Source organism: Eumetopias jubatus, unplaced genomic scaffold (assembly GCF_037043125.1).
Source record: "Eumetopias jubatus isolate StellerSeaLion01/CBP00866 unplaced genomic scaffold, mEumJub1_p1.0 scaffold_7, whole genome shotgun sequence".
In the NCBI taxonomy this organism is placed as follows: Eukaryota; Metazoa; Chordata; class Mammalia; order Carnivora; family Otariidae; genus Eumetopias; species Eumetopias jubatus.
This window is the reverse complement of record NW_028274813.1, coordinates 116,420,043-116,443,834: the sequence shown is the minus strand read 5'-3', so window position 1 is coordinate 116,443,834 and position 23,792 is coordinate 116,420,043. Positions and strand designations below refer to the sequence as shown.

The window sequence follows — 23,792 nt, the reverse complement described above, 5'->3', positions numbered from 1 at the left end:
CTTTCTTAACCTCTGAGCCTTTGCTAGCCACCTTAGTCAGTAGAGATGGACACTAATAGCACCTGCTGCAAAGATTGACTGTGCAGATTAAATGAGGTAGAACAGATAGAAAGCTGGGTAAGGCCCAGCCCAGTTGGTGGGGAAGGAACACTGACTGTGTGCAGCCAGGTCCATGGGTTGGCACCCATCTGCCCAGGAGGCTCACCAGCCTCAGCACTTGTTAGGCCCCTGATGTGTACTTAATTACAAGGAGGACAAACAAGGCCATGGTGGTAGCTGTCACAGGAGAATGCACATCTCAGGAGAAAGAGCAGAGGGTGATCAGGATGAGTGAAAGATGCCCCCTTGGGAAGAACCAACTTGAGCCACCTTCTGGAATCTTAGAGTTAGTGAGGATGGACTGGAGGCAAATGAATCCTTCCTTCCCCACCACTATTGGGTCCTGAGGCATCCCATGCTGTATGCCCTCAGTAGACACAGAACAAAACCTGGGGACCCCCACAAGGCTCAGACATTTCCTCAGCTTCCTGAGCTCCAGGTCTTACCAGTGACTCCTGCCTGGGCCTGTGGGGGACTGTGGACACTGAGCTGGGCTATGGCAGTGCCAGGTGACACTCTCCTTGGTCCCCAGGAGCTATTCAAGAAGGTGGTGCCCAGGCATTGCCTGGGCTCCACCTGGTCCGAGAGGAACAAGCCTGGCAATGAGCACCTGGCACCCACAGTCCGTGCCACCATCACCCATTTCCAAAGTGTGACCAGCTGTGTCATCACCACCTGCCTCGGGGACCCGAGCATGACTGCCCAGGACAGGGCCAGGGTAGTGGAGCTCTGGATCCAGGTGGCCCAGGTATGCTGCGGGAGTTCCAGTGGAGTCCCACTCTGGATTCTGGGGAACTGCCTCTTCACCTTCTCAGTTCTATGGTCTGAGCCCCTCCACAGTCCATAGATAGGCCTTTCCTGCCAGGGGCACACTGACTTTGACTCACATGTCCTAGTGGTGAACTTCCTTCCTGGCTTCTTCTTTGAATTAAACAAAATCCTCCTCCCTGTGAGTGTTACTCTTCTGGCCTTAAATGTGCACTTTCAGGGCTCCCTGAGCATCTGTCTCATCTGGGAGGGGAGGGGAGGTTTAAACTGAGGGGATTGAAGCCAGAACAAATAGGGCTTTAGCTCCCCACCTCACAGCTCATCCTCTTTCCTCCCCAGGAGTGCCAAATTCTGAGGAACTACTCCTCTTTGCATGCCATCCTCTCTGCTCTGCAGAACACCTCGATTTGCAGTCTGAAGAACACATGGCAGAAAGTTTCCAGGTAGATAGGCCTCTTTCCACAGGTCGGACCAGGATGGATTAGGCATCTCTCCTGCGTCTGCCGTTGCTCCCTCAGTCAGCTGGGAACTCCTGGGAGGCAGCAAACCCTGGAGACCGAGACTGGGCTGATGTTGGGGTCTTTAGCCTCCCTGGGTCCTCAGTCCACCAGTTCTGCTTCAGGAATCAGTTTCCTTATATGCCAGATACTGGGTGGATTTAAGTTGGAGATTTTCACGTGTTTGCAGCAACAGAACCATATGCCCAGAGAAAACCAAAACTAGGCAACACAGAGAAGCTCAATAGAAATGTGAATAGAGGCTTCAGGTGACCACCGTGAGAGCTCCCCTCCCCAGTCACACGGAGACCTTAGTGCACAGAGGAACCCAGTGAAAACACTCATTCAGGTGAAGCTTTGGGTTCTGAAATAAAAGGGACTTGCCTTCAAATCCGCCATGTTATTCCTAAATTTTTCTTTTTTCTTTTCTCTCCTCTCAGGAAGAGCCACAAAAAATTTAAGAAGCTCCAAATCCAAGACAAGTCAACGAGCAGGGAACTGATGACCAGGGTAGAGTGGAGGCTGAGGGTCCGGAAAGAGAGGAGGACTGAGAGGGAAGGGGGACTGGGCAGGATGTGGTTTTGTTAGTTTCTCACTTAATGTTTTAGATTTTTCTGGACTAACAGGAAGAGGGACCTGTGTGGCCTATGGGCAAGTGGGGGTGGGGGCGTCCAGTTTGAGGTACAGGAGTCTGTGGTCGTAAGGTATAGTGGTGTTGGCTGGGGTGTCTAGCTGGCAACATTAGCAAGTCTCCTGCTTCCATGGAGGGCCCATCCTGCTGGCACTAATGAGTGGATGGGATGGTTAAGGAGTTCCTTCTTTCCTAGACCAGCCCAGTGTGCTCTCAGAAAGCCAGGACTCTGCTTTTTCTTCTGCTTTTGCAACACCTCCAGGGGGAGGGCATCTCCCAGGGGATTCCCATGGACCAGGTGGACAAAAAGGCTTCCCAGGCTTGGGTCCAAATGGCTGGGCCAGAGACAGATGTGTGTGCCTTCTGTGACTCCACACTGTGCCCCTATGGCCGCCACTGCTATTCACTCACCGGCTATTTCTCACCTGAGTGTCCAGTTGACAATGACATATGCCCTCAGTGGCTAATGAGGGGTGTCTGGGGGAAATGATAGTTTCACCGTGGATCCTTCCTGAATGGGCACCAGAAGCTTCATGTAAATGGGGAAACAAAGTATCCTGTCATCCTCTTCTCTGTCAGTCAGAGGTAGCACTTTCAGGGTTCCCTTCCTGAGTGAATGAAGAAAGACTGCTCAGCTGAGGAATGCCCTGAGGAGTTGTTGCTTGGGGGAGGTGAAATCCTTGGCTTTGCCTTGGTTCTGGTCTGGATGCAGAGACTCCAGATCGGCTAAGGCCGGCAGGAGCTGCTTAACCAGACTTTGAGAATGCCCCATCCCTCTCCATCTGTGGCTTGGCCCAGGTAGGGGCCTGGACATCCCTCAAGAGCCCAGAGGAAAGGATTTCTGGTCAGTGGTGGTCTTAGACTGAATGAGAGCCGCTGAGACAGGGTCTCTGGGCAAAAGGGAGCAGTGACCTCTCAATCTGTGAGCCCCTGAAAAACTTACTGCCCCTCTCAGGCCCCATCTGGGAAATGGGGAGATGATGATTCTGTGGTGCAAGCCTCAGCAAGGGGTGAAGAGGTTCAAGGGAGGAAAGGAATGTGTGGATCTTTCTGTCCTGCTCCATCTGGATGTGCGAAGCAGGAACAATGATGGTAGAAACATGGCACTGGGTCCTCAGGAGACCCTGTGTGGGGGCTGGAGTTCTCACCCTTTTCAGATGAGGAAGCAGGCTCGGGGAAGCCAGGCCACAGTCCCTGGGCCACACACAGAGTGAGTGTTGGAGCTGGGATTGATCCAGAATCACAACACGCTGGGAAGATAGAACAGCACTGGTACCAGATGACTCAGGTCAGATGTCCGGTGGCCAAAACCAGTAGTAGTGCTGAAGAGAATTTGAGCGAGGGGAGTGTGGCCTCACTGTCCTCAACCCTGGCAGGAGGCACCCTCCAAGTTTGTCACCCAGGAGATCAACACCCAGAAAACCCAGGAGAAGCAGCAGCAGCAGCAGCAGCAGCAGCAAGTAAGTGTGCCCATGGGGCAGGGGTTCCAGGGTGAGAGCAGAGGCTCCCGCTCCCAGCAGGAGTCCTCCAAGTCATGAGAGGAGGGGCCTTCTTACTCCAGCCCTGACTCCTCTTGTCGCAGTGCCTGAAATCCTTCCTTAGAGGTGACCAGGAGGATGATGTGTAAAGCTGGGTGCGGGATGGATTTGGGGGTAGGGAGGGGCCTGGGACCACACACCCCGTCACTGGCCAAAGTCAGGTCCTGGGAAGTGATTAGGAGTCTGGTGGTCTTGGAGGGTGAGGAGAGGGGGAATTGGGAGGAGGCTGCTGAGGGACATAGTCTGCTCCACGTGGGAACCCTGGGGTGGGCCAGGAGGCTGAGGGTGAGGAGTTTTCTGTGAAAGGCTGTGGGGGCTCCTGAGAGCGGGGCCTCATCCCACCCCTACCGCATTGGCACAGGGTGTTGTCCCCTACCTTCGAACATTCCTCAATGACCTGGTGATGCTGCACCTGACGATGAAGGATTATCTGAAGGTGGGTGAGCCTGGGGACTGAGCAGGGAACCATGACTGAGGCTTGGGAGCCGAGAGCCCCTGAGCTGAGCCCTGAGCTGTCAGACCTTGGCAAACCTCCTCTCCTGAGAACCTCACAGCCACTCCTGTGAGCTGGTAAATCATGCCCATTTTAAGGGTGAGTGAAGGGAGACTCTGCATAAGACATTGCTCTGGGTTCCCCAGGCTGGTGAAGCAGCAGACATGCCTGACTGCAACGTGCACAAGGTTCTGACAGAGCTGGAATCAGCCTTTTCCTCATATGATGCCCCTTGGGAGAGAGCGAAGTCTGGCCCCTCCACGTCAGGAAGCACATAAGTGAATGAGCAGTCCCTTCCTGCCTGAGGCCTCAGCCTCCTTGTATTACCATCAGAAAGGGCCGGGCTATAAGGTTCCTGAGCCTCTGTCCCCATGTCCCCCCCCCCCCCTTCTTTGGGCCCAGAACCTGGCTAGAGCCTTGTCCTGTTTTCTGTATGTGCCTGGCCCCCTTGTGGGACCCGGCGGTAGTGCAACATGAGGAGTGGGCATAGATGGGCTAGTAATGGCTAGTGGGCTCTTTCTGATGGATTTTGATTGTCTGCCTTCCAGCGGGGGAGAGATCAATCTCAGGAAAAGGAGTAAGGTGAGCAGCTGTGGCACTTCCTGCGGGAGAGGTTGGGGAGTGGAAATCAGAGACCCCCCCCACCCCCCACCCCCAGATTGCTCCCCGGGCTCCATCCCATGTTTTATGTTTATTGAGCGGGTTTGATAGCAGAGAAGTAGAAGACCCAGCCAACTGACGTTTGGGGGTGGGAGTGGGGTTGGGGTTGGGGGTAGAATCAAGGCAAACTTTCTTGAGGACGAGCTATTTCTACCTACCTCTGAGAACAGATATGGCCTGAATGGAACCGAGGGGAGGAGGGTTCCCGTGTATGCAAAGACCCAGGACCTATCCCCTGTCCCACTCCTCATACCGCACGAGGCCTTCCAGCATCCCCCATGAGCCCTTGTCTGTATCCTGTCCTCCTCTCTGGCCCCAGGATTATGAAATAATGAGGGAGATCCTGCTGCTCCAGGCGGCTGCAAATAATTACAACCTCAACCCCGAGGAGCAATTTGGGGCCTGGTTCCGAGACATGGGGAGGCTCAGTGAGAATGAGCGGTGAGATGAGGCCAGGCAGGAGACGGGGGAGGGCAGTGGTAGACTCTCCCTGGTGGCCAGTCCAGAGAACCTGTGTCCATGGCTCCCTGGACAGCCCGAGACCTTGCTGCACTGTGACCCCTGGTGTACCTGGACTTTAGCTGCTGGTCAGACACTGGGAAGGACAGCTTAACTGGCTCCTGGCCGGCTCATAGGTGTCACTCTGTCCTGTAGCTCCATCCTGTCCTGCCAGCTGGAGCCCTAGTCCTAGTCAGCCAGCAGAACTGGGAAGGCCCAGAAGAGCCAGCCATCATCAGGCTCAGGGGCGAGTGAGTTTGCAGGCTGGCCGTGCCACCTCTTCCTCGGCTGTGGGGACACAGCTGGGATGCGTGGGGGTTCCAGGACCCCTGCTCTGAGGGGAAGGAGACCACTGGGAGGCTCTTCCTGTGGTCCCCTGAAGGCCAGGGGAAGAGACAATGATCCCACCCATCTCCCTGACTTCTCTTCTCCAAGACCTATATATATACCTATTTGGAAGGGCGATATTTAGTAAATGCTAGATTTAAATATTATTATATTAAAGTCCTGTTGCTTTTACAGTCTTGAGAGTTGTTATTTGATTCTTTTACTTCCCGCGCTAATTTAAATGATGAACAGATGCTCACATTCCTTCTTGAATAAAGAAATCTTGGGGCTCCTGGGTGGCTCAGTCGTTAAGTGTCTGCCCTCGGCCCAGGTCATGATCCCAGGGTCCTGGGATCGAGCCCCACATCGGGCTCCCTGCTCCGCGGGAAGCCTGCTTCTCCCTCTCCCACTCCCCCTGCTTGTGCTCCCTCTCTCGTTGTATCTGCCTCTGTCAAATAAGTAAAATCTTAAGAAAAAAAAAGAAATCTTGCAGCTTACTTTATGTGTGAGAGAGGGGAATGTCCATGCCACACTCTTACTAGTGAAGCGGCTCCCAATTCCCCGTCCTCGGAGGATCTGTTCACTTCAGTGTTGCTCACCTGTAAGGAGCAGTGACAGTCCTCCAACCTCCCAGGATCTAGAGTTTGAGGCTACTCTCACAGAGATAGCAACAATCACTGAATTTGGGAGTCTAACAACTTGCCAGGACCGCCAAATTCCAACACCAAATCCCGCCCCAGGACAGCGCCTATCTTTTCACACTTTGGAGGAAGAGGAAACATTTGTGGCTTCCCTTGTTGCGGTTTCTTTCAATAAAATATTAAAAACTTGCAGTTCTCTAGCTCAACATCTGGAATTGCATGAGCACTAAGTAGGGAAAACCATGAAAAGAGACCAAAGGGCACACGTGAAAAGGCCAAGGCCAGAAGATGATATTTTGTGAAGACCCTAAGGACAGGCAGGACTTCCCATCCTCAGTCTCCCTCTAGGGGCTCCCTCCTCCCTCTACCTATATTTGAACCCTCCTGGGATATTTGTCCACGACCCCTGAATTCCTTTTCCTACTTGTCTTATATCTGGGATAGAGACTGTGATGCGTGTTTCGAAGCTATAGCTGGGCCTCCTTCCAGAAACATTTAGGCTATCTATGAATAAGATTTTCAGCATCCCCGCAGTTCTTATACAATTCTCTTTAAGGCAGAAACTCCCTACATCGTTGCCACTCCTTGGCTGGGGCTTGCTGGCTGTGGGATGGTTTCTTAGTTGCCAAAATCAGGTCCATATACATGGCCAGTGACAATTCCCACATTCTCTCTTACTGGCCAAGATGACTTCTGGGTCCATGTGGTTCTGAAGTCCATGGTCTCAGACAGCCATGAGTGTGCAAACACAGTTGTGTTGTTACTGATTTGTCCTACGTTGGTAGCCCACGAATGGCTGCACTCTTTGCCATAGTTTAAGGCTTTGGTTATGTCAGAGGGGCAGGGGTGAACCTTTCCTCTTGGCAAGATGAGGCATGAGAGGGGAGGGTGCAGGGAGTTCCATCATGGGAAATGCCATCAAACTGATGATCTGTGGACATGCATGGACACAACTATCAATTTAAATACTGAATTGCTTACAATCTGGGTGAAAAACAGACACTGTTCTGAGCTCACCTGTATTTCCCACACCATGATCAGGAGGTAACATTTTAACACAAAGAATTCTGAGAGGATAAATGTAAAATGTAATTCGTAAGTTTCTTTATTTAAGAAACATAGATCATGTTCTCTCTAAATCATTTTTTGTGTATTTAAGATGTATCATATTTTAAATGTATTACCATTATTACATTTTCAGATATTTTATGGATAGTATGAGTGCAGATTATGTTCTTGGGCACAAAAACATAACTGAATAGAGGGGGTCATGAGCCTAATGTTCCACCGTATTCATTAGTTTTCCGGAGGACTTGCTAAGTGAGAACAACGACAACAACCAAAAACTAAAAAAAAAAAAAAAGAAAAACAACAACAACAAAAAAACCCAACACCAAATTCCAACGCAGTTTGATTCCTTTCCTGACAAAGCTCGAAGGCAAGCCAGCTGTGTAGATAACCACTTGAGTTTTTGGAAGTGCCTCTAGACCATAATTTCAAAATTAGGACAAGCCAAAGATTTTCCACTTTCATCTTCTGCTTCAGTTATTTGTGATTATGATCAAGTGCACATATTAGTTCATCAAGGAGGACCTTACCCCAAGGAGAGCTGCTGTTCTCTGTATCCAATAGGTTAAAGATCCAGTGGAGAATCTGATGGTGGAAATGGGTGGCTCTTTTTAGGGAGCTGAAATCGATACTGTCCTCATGTCATGGCACAGAGGCGATTTTTTTGAGATGACCCAAAAGCCTGATGACTCCCTTGTTCTCCAGGCCATGGGGCTTCAAGGAGTGAGGCATGTTCCAGGCAAGAGAGTAAGCATGGCTAGAGCAGAGCATCACAGATGCAGTCAGCAAGAAAGCTGGGGCATTGAGATTTTTGAGTGATTCATCAACCTGGCCAGGAGGAGGTGCCCATCCATTTCCTGCCATCCCAGAGCAGCCTGCGCGGCCCTGGACAGCGGAAAGGGCATGCATGGCCACCCCAAACAGTGAGGTCTCAGCATCCTGCGCTACACCCGACAGCCAGCAGGGGGCGACGGACTCCACCCTTTATGAGTAAGATGGCCCATGTGAGTGTTCCTTCAGAAGGCGTTCCGCTCATCCTCAGTGAGGTAATTTCCTCAGGAACTTCCGAGGAGGCTCCTCCATGGCTTCAGGACTGCGTGGGGTGGCATCCGTGTGAGGAGAACACGCCCCTGTGGGCGCCACCGTGGCTGAGTAAGGAGGGGGCTGGGCCGCCACTTGTCCCAGAGGATTTTCTTCAGGGCCTGCCTTTTTTGGACTAGTCCCATGTGGATTATTTTCTGCTTTCTCAGGTAATACCTTAACACTAGTTATTTTTACAACAGGGTCTGTTCTTTAAGGGACTTGGTGGGTCAAAATAATGCTCGGGTTTTCTGTTTTGCCTTTTTTTTTTTTTTAATAGATTCGGGGTGGTTTTGTGGGGAGAAACCCCTGCACAGGTTCAGAGAGAGAGAAACACGTGGATGATGATGATGATGATGAAAGGAATGTACAAGATATCAGGACCTTCCAGTCCAATGAGCTGAGGGACATGGGATGTACCTGGCAGAGGTGTGTGGAATCCACAGGCCTAAGCGTAAAAGTGTAAAATTACATAGCTCCCTAAATTAATTTTAATGGTTAATTTTTCCTACAATGTGAAAGTACCTAAAAATATATGTTTTTAAAAGACTTTATTTATTTATTGGACAGAGAGAGGGAGGAAGAGCACAAGTAGGGAAAGGGACAGAGGGAGAGAGAGAAGCCCACTCTCCGCTGAGCAGGGAGCCTGATGCGGGGCTCCATCCCAGGGCTCCAGGATCATGACCTGAGCCGGAGGCAGACGCTTCACCGACTGAGCCACCCGGGTGCCTCAAAAGTACTTTAAAAATACGGAAAAGTAAGTAGTAGGTGTATTAAAAGATGTTATTTTAAGATAACGATATTTCAAGTATGTCAAAAGCAGAATTTGTTATAATTTTACTTTCTTGGCCTTAAAGGGAGACAAATTATCCGTATTTAAAATACACTTCTTAGCTTGTTTTCAAAAGACGGTATTTTGTATGTTTGACATTTTCTCATAATACAGTGGCAACCTTAAATATTTTTAAATATTAGCTCTTTAAACATCTTTGCAGGACTCCAGTGTGACTAGCATGGTTAAAAAGTAATAATAAATCCAGGCCACCAGGAAATTTTTATGAGTGTAGTAAGAAAAGATCATGAATCAGTTTTAGAAGATCAAAACACATTGGTGATTTTTAGTATACTAACAACTGCCTGCTGTTTAAAACCATTTAAGATGAAATATATCAAAACTTAAACCTTCAGAATGTTAAAGAGCCAAGACAGTGACTGCTTTTTGTTAATTATATATAATAATTCATTGCAAATCGAATTTTCTCCCAGTAAAAATTCAAAATCTGAAGGCATTTATTTTGATTTTGTGGATCTCCATCCAAAAGTGAAAATATATAGTCTAATTCTTTATTATAAGCCGCTTTCCCATAAGAATTGATATTTTTATCCATAGATTCTCCATTGCCTATGTCGTTACTTCTCCCTTTTATTTTTCTAAATCAGAAAGTCTGTTCCTATGTTTTGTTAAAAGCTTCACGTTCCCTTGGGCAAATACCTACTAAGTAGTGCAATTGCTGGATCGAATGGTAGCTCTAATTTCAACTGTTTGAGGAACCTCCATACTGTTTTCCAGAGTGGCTGCACCAGCTTGCATTCCCACCAACAGTGTAGGAGGGTTCCTCTTTCTTTCTTTCTTTCTTTCTTTCTTTCTTTCTTTCTTTCTTTCTTTCTTTCTTTCTTTCTTTCTTTCTTTCTTTCTTTCTTTTTTTCATCCTTCTTTCCTTCCTTCCTTCCTTCTTCTTTTTTTAAGATTTTATTTATTTCTTTGACAGAGAGAGACATAGCGAGAGCAGGAACACAAGCAGGGGTAGTGGGAGAGGGAGAAGTGGGCTTCTCGTGGAGCGGGGAGCCCGACACGGGGCTCGATTTCAGGACCCTGGGATCATGACCTGAGCCGAAGGCAGACGTTTAACGACTGAGCCATCCAGGCGCCCCAAGGGTTTCCCCTTTCTCTGCATACTCCCCAACTCTGGTTTTTTCTTGTGTTGTTAGTTTTAGCCATTCTGATAAGTGTGAGGTGGTCTCATTGTGGTTTTGATTTGCATTTCCCTGATGATGAGTGATGTTGAGCATCTTTTCTCATGTCTGCTAGCTATCTGGATGTCTCCTTTGGAAAAGTGGCTATTCACGTCTTCTCCCCATTTCTTAACTCGATTATTTGTGTTTTGGGTGTCGAGTTTGGTGAGTTCTTTATAACTAATCCTTTATAACTAACTCTTTATCGGATATGGCATTTGCCAATATCTTCTCCCATTCCGTAGGTTGCTTCTTAGTTTTATTGACTGTTTCCCTCACTATGCAGAAGTGTTTTACCTTGATGAAGTCCCAATAGTTCATTTTTTTATTATGTTATGTTAATCACCATACATTACATCATTAGTTTTTGATGTAGCGTTCCATGATTCATTGTTTGAATATAATACCCAGCGCTCCATGCAGTATGTGCCCTCTTTAATACCCATCACCAGGCTAACCCATCCCCCCACCGCCCTCCCCTCTAGAACCCTCAGTTTGTTTCTCAGAGTCCATAGCATCTCAGGGTTCGTCTCCCCCTCCGATTCCCCCCCTTCATTTTTCCCTTCCTGCCATCTTCTTCTTCTTCTTCTTCTTCTTCTTCTTCTTCTTCTTCTTCTTCTTCTTCTTCTTCTTTAACATATAATGTATTATTTGTTTCAGAGGTACAGGTCTGTGATTCAACAGTCTTACACAATTCACAGCGCTCACCATAGCACATACCCTCCCCAGTGTCTTATCACCCAGCCACCCCATCCCTCCCACCCCCACCACTCCAGCAACCCTCACTTTGTTTCCTGAGATTAAGAATTCCTCATATCTGTGAGGTCATACGATACATGTCTTTCTCTGATTGACTCATTTCGCTCAGCATAATACCCTTCAGTTCCATCCACCTCGTTGCCAATGGCAAGATTTCATTCCTTTTGATGGCTGCATAATATTCCATTTGTGTGTGTGTGTGTGTGCATGTGTGTGTGTGTATACCACATCTTCTTTATCCATTCATCTGTCGATGGACATCTTGGCTCTTTCCACAGTTTGGCTATTGTGGACATTGCTGCTATAAACATCAGGGTGCATATACCCCCTCGGATCCCTACATTTGTATCTTTGGGGTAAATACCCAGTAGTGCAATTGCTGGATCGTAGGGTAGCTCTATTTTCAACTGTTTGAGGAACCTCCATACTGTTTTCCAGAGTGGCTGCACCAGCTTGCATTCCCACCAACAGTGTAGGAGGGTTCCCCTTTCTCCGCATCCCCACCAGCATCTGTCGTTTCCTGACTTGTTAATTTTAGTCACTCTAACTGGTGTGAGGTGGTATCTCAATGTGGTTTTGATTTGTATTTCCCTGATGACAAATGATGTGGAGCATTTTTTCATCTGTCTTTTGGCAATTTGTATGCAGACAAACTAGATTTTATTTTATTTTTATTTTTTATTCTTATTTTTTTAAGTTTTTGATGTAGTGTTCGATGATTCATTAGTTGCATATAACAGCCAGTACTCATCACAACACGTGCCCTCCTTAATACCCATCACCTGGCTACCCCATCGCCTCACCCCCCTCCCCTCTGAAACCCTCAGTCTATTTCCTGGAGTCCAGAGTCTCTCATGGTCTGTCTCCCTCTCTGATTCCCTTCCCCTCAGTTTTCCCTCCCTTCCCCTGTGGTCCTCCGCGCTATTCCTTATGTTCCACTATGAGTGAAACCATATGATAATTGTCTTTCTCTGCTTGACTTATGTCACTTAGCATAATCCCCTCCAGTTCTATCCATGTCGCTGCAAATGGTGGGTATTAACAAAGACTGTAATAAGAGATGAGGAAGGACACTATTTCATAATTAAAGGGTCTATCAAAAGAAGATCTAACAATTTTAGATATTTATGCACCCAACATAGGAGCAGCCAATTATATAAACCAATTAATAACCAAAGTAAAGAAACACATTGATAATAATACATTAATAGTAGGGGACTTTAGCACCTCACTCACAGCAATGGACAGATCATCTAAGCAGATCAACAAAGAAACAAGGACTTCCAATGACACATTGGGCCAGGTGGACTTCACAGATATATACAGAACATTCCATCCTAAAACAACAGAATACTCATTCTTCTGGAGTGCACATGGAACTTTCTCCGGAAGAGATCACATACTGGCTCACAACTCAGGTCTCAATAGATACCAAAAGACTGAGAGTATTCCCTGCATATTTTCAGACTACAATGCTTTGAAACTTGAACTCAATCACAAGAGGAAATTTGGAAGGAACTCAAACACTTGGAGGTTAAAGAGCATCCTACTAAAGAATGAATGGGTCAACCAGGAAATTAAAGAATTTTAAAAATTCATGGAAACTAATGAGAATGAAAACGCATCTGTTCAAAACTTTTGTGATACAGCAAAGGCGGTCCTAGGAGGGAAGTACATTGCAATACAAGCCTCTCTCAAAAAGTTAGAAAAATCCCCGTAGCTTTTCAATTCAGAGTTTTGAATTGAAACTGAGGGGAAGGGAATCAGAGAGGGAGACAGACCATGAGAGACTCTGGACTCCAGGAAATAGACTGAGGGTTTCAGAGGGGAGGGGGGTGAGGCGATGGGGTAGCCAGGTGATGGGTATTAAGGAGGGCACGTGTTGTGATGAGTACTGGCTGTTATATGCAACTAATGAATCATCGAACACTACATCAAAAACTTAAAAAAATAAGAATAAAAAATAAAAATAAAATAAAATCTAGTTTGTCTGCATACAATTTTCAATTCAAGACCTTCTCAGTCATTGCTTCTGTAGCATAAACCTGACACCTGGTTTATTTCACAATAAAGTCAAATTCCTTGCCCCAGAGTAAGATGCCACATGACCTGAACAGTACCACCTCTCCTTTCTCACCCCTTTCATTCTTTGTTCCTGTCATTTGGCATCTATGCTTCTGAATGGGCTGTTCCCTTTGGGCACACTTATCCTCATTCCCTGAGGCCTGCCTGACTCCTGGCTAACTCTTGTGCTTTCTTCATTCCTCAGCTCAGACATCACATTCCCTAGAAAGCCACTCCATTCCTGACCTCCTCTGGCCCCAAACTAACAACGAGGCTGGGTTAGATGGACCCTGGATTAGATGTGTGCTTCCATAGGATCCCAGTTTTCCTTATATCTTGGCACTGATTACACTGCCTTTTGGTTGTGTGTTTGCCTATTACCCCCACAGAGACAATCCATGCTTTGTGGAATACAGACTGTGATTTTTATCTTTGATCTCAGTGCCCCCCAAAATGTACCTCCTGTCCTCCATTTTGCCTTGTGCCCTGGAGGCTGACCTGGAAGGACCACTACTGTAGGATTCCTTGCCCTCTGGCTTCTGGTTGGTTTGGGCCAATGGGAGAGGCCCCAGCAGAAGACTGGAGGGCAGGGAGTGAGGTCCTGGTGTTTGTTCCTGGCTCCCTCCTTAGGAGATGGCTTCAGGCTGGCTGTACCACTCACTAAAGTTCACAGTGCTCTTCCGATCCTCTTCTTCCTCCTCAAAACTATCTGGTGTGAAGAGTCAGTTTATTTTGCTTCCAATCAAGTACAGAATAATACTTTTATGAAATACAATTGAAATTATTAGAAAAATTAAAAAGCCATGACTTGCAAAATATAAGATTAGATTTTTATTACTAGACTTAAAGTCATAAAGTTATATTTAAAAAATATAATTGGAAGAAACATGGGGAAAAAGGATTACAAAACTTAACACCTGTTGTTCATTGGGAGTCTGCATACAGGTAATTAACAGAGAATTGCTACTACATGCATAGTTTTTATTCTGTAATGGTGTCTAAACCAAAAATTAGGGAGGATATAATAACGGTCCATGTTAAATGTTCACACAACTTTGAAATAACAATGTGAATATCAATTTTAAGTTTTTAATATGACAAACATCTAGCTTTTTGCTTGTTAATTTATCTAATTTAGGTTGGATTGACAACACTGAAACTGACAAGACATGATATGTATACAAACTGTTTCAATGTTTTTTTTTTAAATTACACCATAGAGAAATCAATCTGAAAAATGTATGTTGACAAGAATGGAAGAAGAGATTTTAAGCAATCTCAGTAGGCTCAGGCTATTCATTTTTTATTTCTATATGAAATGAGGCAAATGATGCTATGTTTCAAAAGTCATCAATTCTTTATCAATAGCAAACATGAACAATTTATCCCATTAAGTTATACTTTTGGATCTGTTAATTTCTTATGCCTGGCTCTTCTTTTGATAAAAAATAAAACTGAAAATGTTCTATCAAATTTGTAAGATGTTTGGTGTTAACCTTTTACATTTATGAAATATCAGGATTTTACCAACTTCATAATTGTTAATACAATGTACTATCCCAATTTGTAGAAACTCTGTTCTTCCAAGCTAGTATTCCTTCCTTCCATGAAACTGTTACGATCACTAACAATACCCGAGATACCAAACAAAAAATCAGGTCTGGCTGATCAGTTCACAACCTGCAAAGGTTAGAACCAACTGGTGCCTTATTTTGCAGAAACACTAAGACGTCATTCTGTAGTTCAAACATTCTTTTTTTAAGAGAGAAAGACAGAGAGTGCGTACATGTGTGTGAGAGCAGTGGAGGAGGGGCAGAGGGGGACAGATAGAGCACGGAGCCTGATGCAGGGCTCAATCACACAACCCTGAGATCATAACCTGAACCAAAATCACGAGTCAGATGCTTATGACTGAGCCACTCAGGTGCCCTGTAGTTCAAACATTCTTGACAGAACTTTTCCCTTAGCTACCCATCATACTTTAGCATATAATTATGGTTGTTCATGATCAACTTATCACATAGTAAGGAAAATAATCTCAAATTGAAAGCATCAACTAGTCTTTAAGGAATTAACATTTTCTAGTATGTCACCTAGCTAGAGTTTGGTGAACTTTACTAATTTACTTATTTCACTTTATTTATTATTTACTTAAATACATTTTATTATAACAATTAAATGAAGGCAAACAAATCACTGTTCTATATGAGAAGAAACAAAATATTAGCTGTTTAACTTTCTCTGGATAGAATAAAAGCATTTTGACAAATGCCTACACCAACGACACAATATTTATTCACCTATCTATCTATCTATCATCTATCTGTGGGGAGGAGAAGCATGACTTTCTCAAGGAAGGAAGCAGCATGTTGATTTACATTCTGGCACAAGCTTTTTAATCTGAATGAATCCCCCAGAATGTTTTCTCATCATTTCTGCTATATCATCACAGCATATTCCTATACAAAAGTTAAGTTTCTTTTTTTTTAAAAGATTTTATTTATTTATTTGAGAGACAGAATGAGCGAGAGAGAAAGCGCAAGCTGGAGGAGGAGCAGAGGAAGAGGGAGAAGCGGAGCAGGGAACATGACGTGGGGCCTGATCCCAGGACCCTGGGATCATGACCTGAGCCGAAGACAGACGCTTAACTGACTGAGCCACCCAGGTGCCCCAAAAGTTAAGTTTCATATTATATCTGCTGACACTAATCACACACTTTGATATTATGGCAATGTCAAATTGCTATAAAATTTTCAAAGCATCTACTTTTTTTAATTACCATACATATCTCCTCATAGACTAATAGTGTACAGACCTGCACAGTTCTTCAAATCACATTTTGAGTAACACTGCATATTCTGTCTGATTCTAACTTCCAGTAATCACTTCCTCCCTTCATCTCTTCGAGCCTAGGTGTGGTAACAGCATGGCTGCTCTAGATTACTGCACTGTTCCGTGTGATTTCACCACAACTACACCTTTATAAATTTTTATTTTGTTAATAAACTTTCTCCTTGAGTTATCCTAATCTAAGAGTGCCATATATTTTTCTCTTGGGAATGTTTTCTGATACACCTCCTAATAACAGTACTCTGCCCAAGACAGAGAAGATGGATGATACAAGTTTATTAAATAAATGATCAGATACTGCTTAGGAGAAATAAGGTAATGTTTTGCAGGAAGTTCTGAAAAGGTGAGGGCCAAAGGCACAATATGAACTGTGTCTCTTCCTGAGATGGTCCCTCTAGCTCTGGGGTCCTCAGCCAGAGCCATCATTAGCTCATACTGTGTCTTTGTGTGAATTAAGAGAAGGTGCAGACTCTGGAAGGAAGCAGCCCCCAAAACACAGGGCTTGAAGCATTGAGGGTGGGCTGGCTTTCAGCTCCCAAAAACCAAGCTTTCTTCACTTGAACAAAACAAAATCTTTCTCTTCTTTAAAGTTTTTATTTTAATTCCTGTTAATTAACATACGGTGTTATACTAGTTTCAGGTGTACGATGTTTCTTAATTTGTATCTTTCTTTTTCTTTTCCCTTTGCTTTTTTGTTTCTTAAATTCCACATTTGAATGAAATCACATGGTATTTGTCTTTCTCTGACTGACTTACTTCACTTAGCATAATACTGTCTACCTCCATCCGTGTTGTTGCAAATGGCAAGATTTCATTCTTTCTATGGCTGAATAATATTCTATTGTAGATAATGCTTCTATAAACATTGGGGAATATGTATCCCCTTGAATTAATATTTTGTATTCTTTGGGTAAAGACCTAGTAGTGCGATTACTGGGTAGTTCTATTTTTAACTTTTTGAGCAAACTCCATATTGTCTTCCACAGTGGCTGCACCACTTTGGACCAACAGTGCAAGAATGTTCCCCCTTCTCCACATCCTTGCCAATACCTGTTTTTTCTTGTGTTGTTGTGATTTTAGCCATTCTGACAAGTGCGAGGTGATATCTCATTGTAGCTGTGTTTTACATTTCCTTGATGATGTGATGTTGAGCATCTTTCTCTGTGTCTGTTGGCCATCTCTATGTCTTCTTTGGAGAAATGTCTGTTCATATCTTCTGCCCACTTTTTTAACTGGATTATTTGTTTTTTAGGTGTTGAGTTTAATAAGTTCTTTATATATTTTGGGTCCTAACCCTTTATTAGATATGTCATTTGCAAATATCTTCTCCCATTCCATAGGTTGCCTTTTAGTTTTCTTGAGTTTCTTTTGCTGTGCAGAAGCTTTTTATTTTGATGTAGTCCCAGTAGTTTATTTTTGCTTTTGTTTCCCTTGCCTCAGGAGACATATCTAGAAAAATGTTGCTGTGGCCCATGTCAGAGATGTTACTGCCTGTGTTCTCTTCTAGGATCAAAACACAAAATCTTAATGCAGCTGGTCTACCCTAGGCTGAGCAAGCCAACAGGTCACTCCATCTTAGAATGTGACCAATTAAGCATGGTTCTCAGAGAGCACTTATTACAGCTCAGATTTTGTGGAAATGTGATATTTTTGTTGGCAGGGTGATCCTTTTCACACGTTTCCTCCTTAGTTTCCTGAATGTGGGAGGAGAGCCCTTGCAGGCTTAATTCAAATAGGTAACATTATAATCCAACTGGGCCACAGGATCTCTCAGGGCATATGCTTGTAGATATAACTGTGTTGCCCCTGGGAGGCCTTTACATCCTCACACTGCATTGTTTGTGACTGAAAGTAGCCCCAGGGAGTGGGATGTAGTGGTATTATGAACTAGTTCTTAATGGCTAGAACTGGGTGCCACTCATAGAGAGGGTGCACTTATCCCTGGGGTGGGTTGGGAAGCAGGAAAGAAATTGTTCAAGGAGCAGTGTAAGGAAACCGAACAATTCATCAGTGTCTTGTACTTTCAGTCCTTCCTCTTGTAGAGAAATAATTTTGTTTGACATGAATTCCCAGAATGCCTGACACACCCATATGCAAGCAAGCCCAAACCTATCCCAGAGCCTGGTGAGAATGAGCTGAAGGCTTGAACTCACTTCTACCTTCAGCACCATTCCTTGTTCCCACCTGAGTAGACTTTCCCCCATGAATGTGTTGGTGGGAGCTAGGGAAGAGTTCAGGAATTTGCATTAAATTTATTCCATAATTCTCAAGTGGGAGAAGGAAAGTTGTTTAAGGGGAACCAGTTTCCTGTCTTGGCTAGAAGCTTGACACATTTTTTTTTTAAGATTTCTTTTATTTATTTGACACAGAGAGACACAGCTAGAGAAGGAACATGAGCAGGGGGAGAGGGAAAGGGAAAAGCAGACTCCCCGCTGAGCAAGGAGCCCAGTGTGGGACCCGATTCCAGAACCCTGGGATTGTGACCTGAGCCGAAGGCAGACGCTTAACGACTGAGCCACCCAGGCTCCCCAAAGCTTGACACATCTTAACTTCTCTTATTTCTTAATCTCCCAAACAGAGCAGTCAGCTATTGGTTGGTGGTGATGATAGTAATAGCGATAATTATTCTGTGATCAAACCAAAAGTGGTGAAATTGGGATGACCTGGGAAAGGGGATCAGGAAGCCTGGGGAAAGGTATTGCTTTATCCTTGCTGAGTTGGAGTCAATATAGAGACACTCTTTTACGTGGCCACCAACATCATCACTAGAGAGTAAGACTCAATTTCAGAGATTTCTCTTCGTTTTAAAGATTAGGACCCTTAAATTCAATGAAATTTATTATTGCTATGATGAAACCGGATTTAGAACCCAGGTCTTGTGGCTATTAGTCCAGTGTGATTTCTGCTATGCTATGCTGCTTCTCAAAGTAGCTTTCTTATAATTCACTCATCCATTTAGTCATCAAATATATTACTGTGCCTTGAACAGTGATATGTAGCTAGGACCACATGCAGTGAACAAAGCAGACATTGTACTCATGGAACTTAAGTGTAGTGAGAAGACATATTAAAAATAATTATTAACTTTTTTTAAAGATTTATTTATTTGAGAGAGAGAGCAATTGAGAGAGTGAGCACGGCAGGGAGGAGCAGAGGGAGAGGGAGAAAAAGTCTTAAGCAGACTCCATGCCAAGCGTGGAGCTCGACCTGGGGTTTGATCTCACAACCCTGAGATCGTTAACTGAGCCAAAACCAAGAGTTGGACGCTTAACCAACTGCGCCACCCAGGTGCCCCTAAACAAATAATTATTATAAGGTGATGAATGCCAAGAAGAATTAGAGGATGCTATTAAAGCTTATAAATGCAGGCCTTACTTAGCATAGGTGGCAGAGATAGTGGTTAGATCTTGGCTTCTCTTCCCTGAGGAAGTGACCTTTAAGCTAAGACTTGAAGAATGAGTAGAGGATAATGAGTTGAAGGGCCCAGGATATGGGAAAAGAAATCCCAGCAGACATGTACAAAGGTCATAAGGCAGTACAGAGATGGAGCTATGAAATGACTGAAAGCAATGACTGAAAGCAGACCCATGGCCTAGTGTGTAATTAGTCAGAGAGAGAGGAATGTAAAATGGTTTGGGAATGTAGGCAGAGTTTGACCTTTCAGAGCCTTGCAAGCCATGATCAGAATTCTAGGCTTTAACCTGAGGATAATGGGAAACCAGCAAAGGGCTTTAAACATAGAAGTGTTATGATCATACTTGTAAGGGATCACTGAGAAGACTGCACTGGTGGGGAGCAAAAGTGGATCTAAGGAATTGCTTAGGAGACTATTACAACACCTCAGGTGAGAGAAGATGGTGGCTTGGACCAAGGCAGACATAGTGAATGTGGAGAAAAGTGAAGAAGACATCTAAAGATATTGAGAAGATAGGCCCACAGAATTTGGCACTAAATGGATGTGAAAAATGAGTAAGAGGGGAAGTATTAAGAGTTTGGACACAGGGTGCCTGGGTGGCGTTGCTTGAGCATCAGACTCTTGGTTTTGGCTCAGGTCATGATCTCATGGGTTATGGGATCAAGCCCTATGACAGTCTCTACACTTAGCAAGGAGTCTGCTTGAAGATTCTTGCCCTCTGCCCCTCCCCTCACACACGTGGGCACTCTCTCTGTGTCCTCTCGCTCCCTCTAAAATAAACAAATAAATCGTTAAAAAAAAGAGTTTGGACACATTAAGTTTTAGGGGTCTGAGAGACAAAGGGGAGAAGATACAGAGAAGGCAGTTGTGTATACAAGACTACAGTGCAGAAAAAAAGTCTGCCTTAGAAATAGAAATTTGGAGATAAGTTCATAGAGACCATAACTGGAACCCTGGAAGAGATCATTGAGGAAGAAAGAATAGGCCAAGGAGAAAAGAGACAAATAAAGGAAATAATCAAAGGGTTTATTCCATTGCAAGAAATAACAGACACCTAAGAACATATAACAACTTTATTTTTGAGTTTTGTGCTCGTTATTAATCTATCGTTTCTCAGTTTCAAATCCGCCCTTCAATACTCTGCTTGGGGTATTGTGCTCCGGACAATATTTCTCTTTGCCTACAAGGCAGTAGGGGTTGCTTGAAGGAGACCAAAAGGCTGGAGAAAGGAAAAGGGGCTTGATCTTTCCTTGTTTTTCCTTCTCGTTCCTGTCAGCATTACCCCAGCAGCAGTCCTCCATCCCGGTGGTGGCAGTTGGTCTCAAGAGCAGCAAACAAGTCCATTTGCGGTATGTATATACTCTCAAACCCAGTCTTGCCACATCCCCTCAAAGACATCAGCCTTGCTGCCCCCAAATACCAATATCTTCCTCACCGTGCTTACCTAAAGATCATTTTCTCTGAGCCTGGCTCCTCATCATGTTGCTCATTTATCCACCCAAGAGTATAGTAGAAACTTGGTCAAATGCCTGCACCCTAACTTCAAGAAATGTGAGTTCCAACTCCCATGCTGAAGAGGTAGGATTCATAATGTGAGAACTGAGAACTACAAAAACACTCGGCACGAATACTACATTCAATCCCCTGCACTAAGAGACTTGGCCAAAATTTTACATCCTTTCTAGCAGCCTATTGCCTGCATCCCTAGGACAACCCAGCCCCTTCTTTTTTTTTAAATTTTTTAATTTTTAAAAATTTTTTTATTGTTATATGAATCACCATACATTACATCATTAGTTTTTGATGTAGCGTTCCATGATTCATTGTTTGTGCATAACACCCAGTGCTCCACGCAGAATGTGCCCTCTTTAATACCCATCACCAGGCTAACCCATCCCCCCACCCTCCTCCCCTCTAGAACCCTCAGTTTGTTTTTCAGAGTCCATAGTCTCTCATGGTTCGTCTCCCCCTCTGACTTACTCCCCTTTATTCTTCCCCTCCTGCTATCTTCTTCTTTTTCTTTTTTCTTAACATATGTTGCATTATTTATTTCAGAAGTACAGATCTGTGATTCAACAGTCTTGCACAATTCACAGCGCTCACCATAGCACATACCCTACCCACTGTCTATCACCCAGCCACCCCATCCCTCCCACCCCCCACCACTCCAGCAACTCTCAGTTTGTTTCCTGAGATTAAGAATTCCTCATATTAGTGAGGTCATATGATACATGTCTTTCTCTGATTGACTTATTTCACTCAGCATAATACCCTCCAGTTCCATCCATGTCGTTGCAAATGGCAAGATCTCATTCCTTTTGATGGCTGCATAATATTCCATTGTGTATATATACCACCCCTTCTTTATCCATTCATCTGTCGATGGACATCTTGGCTCTTTCCACAGCTTGGCTATTGTGGACATTGCTGCTATAAACATTGGGGTGCACATACCCCTTCGGATCCCTACATTTGTATCTTTGGGGTAAATACCCAGTAGTGCAATTGCTGGATCGTATGGTAGCTCTATTTTCAACTGTTTGAGGAACCTCCATACTGTTTTCCAGAGTGGTTGCACCAGCTTGCATTCCCACCAACAGTGTAGGAGGGTTCCCCTTTCTCCGCATCCCCGCCAACATCTGTCGTTTCCTGACTTGTTAATTTTCACCATTCTGACGGGTGTGAGGTGGTATCTCATTGAGGTTTTGATTTGGAATTTCTCTGATGCCGAGCGATGTTGAGCACTTTTTCATGTGTCTGTTGGCCATTTGGATGTCTTCTTTGGAAAAAATGTCTGTTCATGTCTTCTGCCCATTTCTTGATTGGATTATTTGTTCTTTGGGTGTTGAGTTTGATAAGTTCTTTATAGATTTTGGATACTAGCCCTTTATCTGATATGTCATTTGCAAATATTTTCTCCCATTCTGTCGGTTGTCTTTTGGTTTTGTGGACTGTTTCTTTTGCTGTGCAAAAGCTTTTTATCTTGATGAAATCCCAATAGTTCATTTTTGCCCTTGCTTCCCTTGCCTTTGGCGATGTGTCTAAGAAGAAGTTGCTGCAGCTGAGGTTGAAGAGGTTGCTACCTGAGTTCTCCTTTAGGATTTTGATGGACTCCTGTCTCACGTTTAGGTCTTTCAACCATTTGGAGTCTATTTTTGTGTGTGGTATAAGGAAATGGTCCAGTTTCATTCTTCTGCATGTGGCTGTCCAATTTTCCCAACACCATTTGTTGAAGAGACTGTCTTTTCTCCATTGGACGTTCTTTCCTGCTTTGTCGAAGATGAGTTGACCATAGAGTTGAGGGTCCATTTCTGGGCTCTCGATTCTGTTCCATTGATCGATGTGTCTGTTTTTGTGCCAGTACCATGCAGTCTTGATGATGACAGCTTTGTTATAGAGCTGGAAGTCCGGAATTGTGATGCCGCCAGCTTTGCTTTTCTTTTTCAAGATTCCTCTGGCTATTCGGGGTCTCTTCTGGTTCCATACAAATTGTAGGATTATTTGTTCCATTTCTTTGAAAAAAGTGGATGGTATTTTGATGGGGAATGCATTGAATGTGTAGATTGCTCTAGGTAGCATTGACATCTTCACAATGTTTGTTCTTCCAATCCATGAGCATGGAACGTTTTTCCATTTCTTTGTGTCTTCTTCGATTTCTTTCATGAGTATTTTATAGTTTTCTGAGTACAGATCCTTTGCCTCTTTGGTTAAATTTATTCCTAGGTATCTTATGGTTTTGGGTGCAGTTGTAAATGGGATCGACTCCTTGATTTGTCTCTCTTCTGTCTTGTTGTTGGTGTATAGGAATGCCAGTGATTTCTGTGCATTGATTTTATATCCTGCTCCTTTACTGAATTCCTGTATGAGTTCTAGCAGTTTTGGGGTGGAGTCTTTTGGGTTTTCCACATAAAGTATCATATCATCTGCAAAGAGTGAGAGTTTGACTTCCTCTTTGTCGATTTGGTTGCCTTTGATTTCTTTTTGTTGTCTGATTGCTGTGGCTAGGACTTCTAATACTATGTTGAATAGCAGTGGTGAGAGTGGACATCCCTGCCGCGTTCCTGACCTTAGGGGAAAAGCTCTCAGCTTTTCCCCATTGAGAATGATATTCGCTGTAGGTTTTTCGTAGATGGCTTTTATGATATTGAGGTATGTACCCTCTATCCCTATACTCTGAAGAGTTTTGATCAAGAAAGGATGCTGTACTTTGTCAAATGCTTTTTCTGCATCTATTGAGAGGATCATATGATTCTTGTTCTTTCTTTTGTTAATGTATTGTATCACGTTGATTGATTTGCGGATGTTGAACCAGCCTTGCAGCCCAGGGATAAATCCCACTTGGTCATGGTGAATAATCCTTTTAATGTACTGTTGGATCCTGTTGGCTAGTA

At 44.4% G+C, this 23,792-nt stretch overlaps 1 protein-coding gene across 1 annotated transcript; it reads left to right on the top strand.

Annotated features, from left to right (window-relative positions):
* Nucleotides 1-595: 595 nt before the first annotated feature.
* LOC148163966 (ral guanine nucleotide dissociation stimulator-like) lies at nucleotides 596-5,131 on the top strand. Its single transcript, XM_088025183.1, has 6 exons — nucleotides 596-847; nucleotides 1,207-1,310; nucleotides 1,805-1,874; nucleotides 3,372-3,455; nucleotides 3,895-3,969; nucleotides 5,006-5,131. Exons 1-6 carry the CDS (start codon nucleotides 596-598, stop codon nucleotides 5,129-5,131), a joined length of 711 nt encoding a protein of 236 aa, XP_087881309.1.
* Nucleotides 5,132-23,792: the final 18,661 nt, after the last annotated feature.

What these genes read in the sequence shown, in the direction of transcription:
- LOC148163966 (XM_088025183.1), top strand. Translation starts at nt 596, where the DNA reads ATGGCAGTGCCAGGTGACACTCTCCTTGGTCCCCAGGAGCTATTCAAG. An exon ending in GCAGGGAACTGATGACCAGG is followed by an intron (nt 1,875 to 3,371) that starts GTAGAGTGGAGG and finishes CAACCCTGGCAG; the next exon opens with GAGGCACCCTCCAAGTTTGT. An exon ending in AGCAGCAGCAGCAGCAGCAA is followed by an intron (nt 3,456 to 3,894) that starts GTAAGTGTGCCC and finishes GCATTGGCACAG; the next exon opens with GGTGTTGTCCCCTACCTTCG.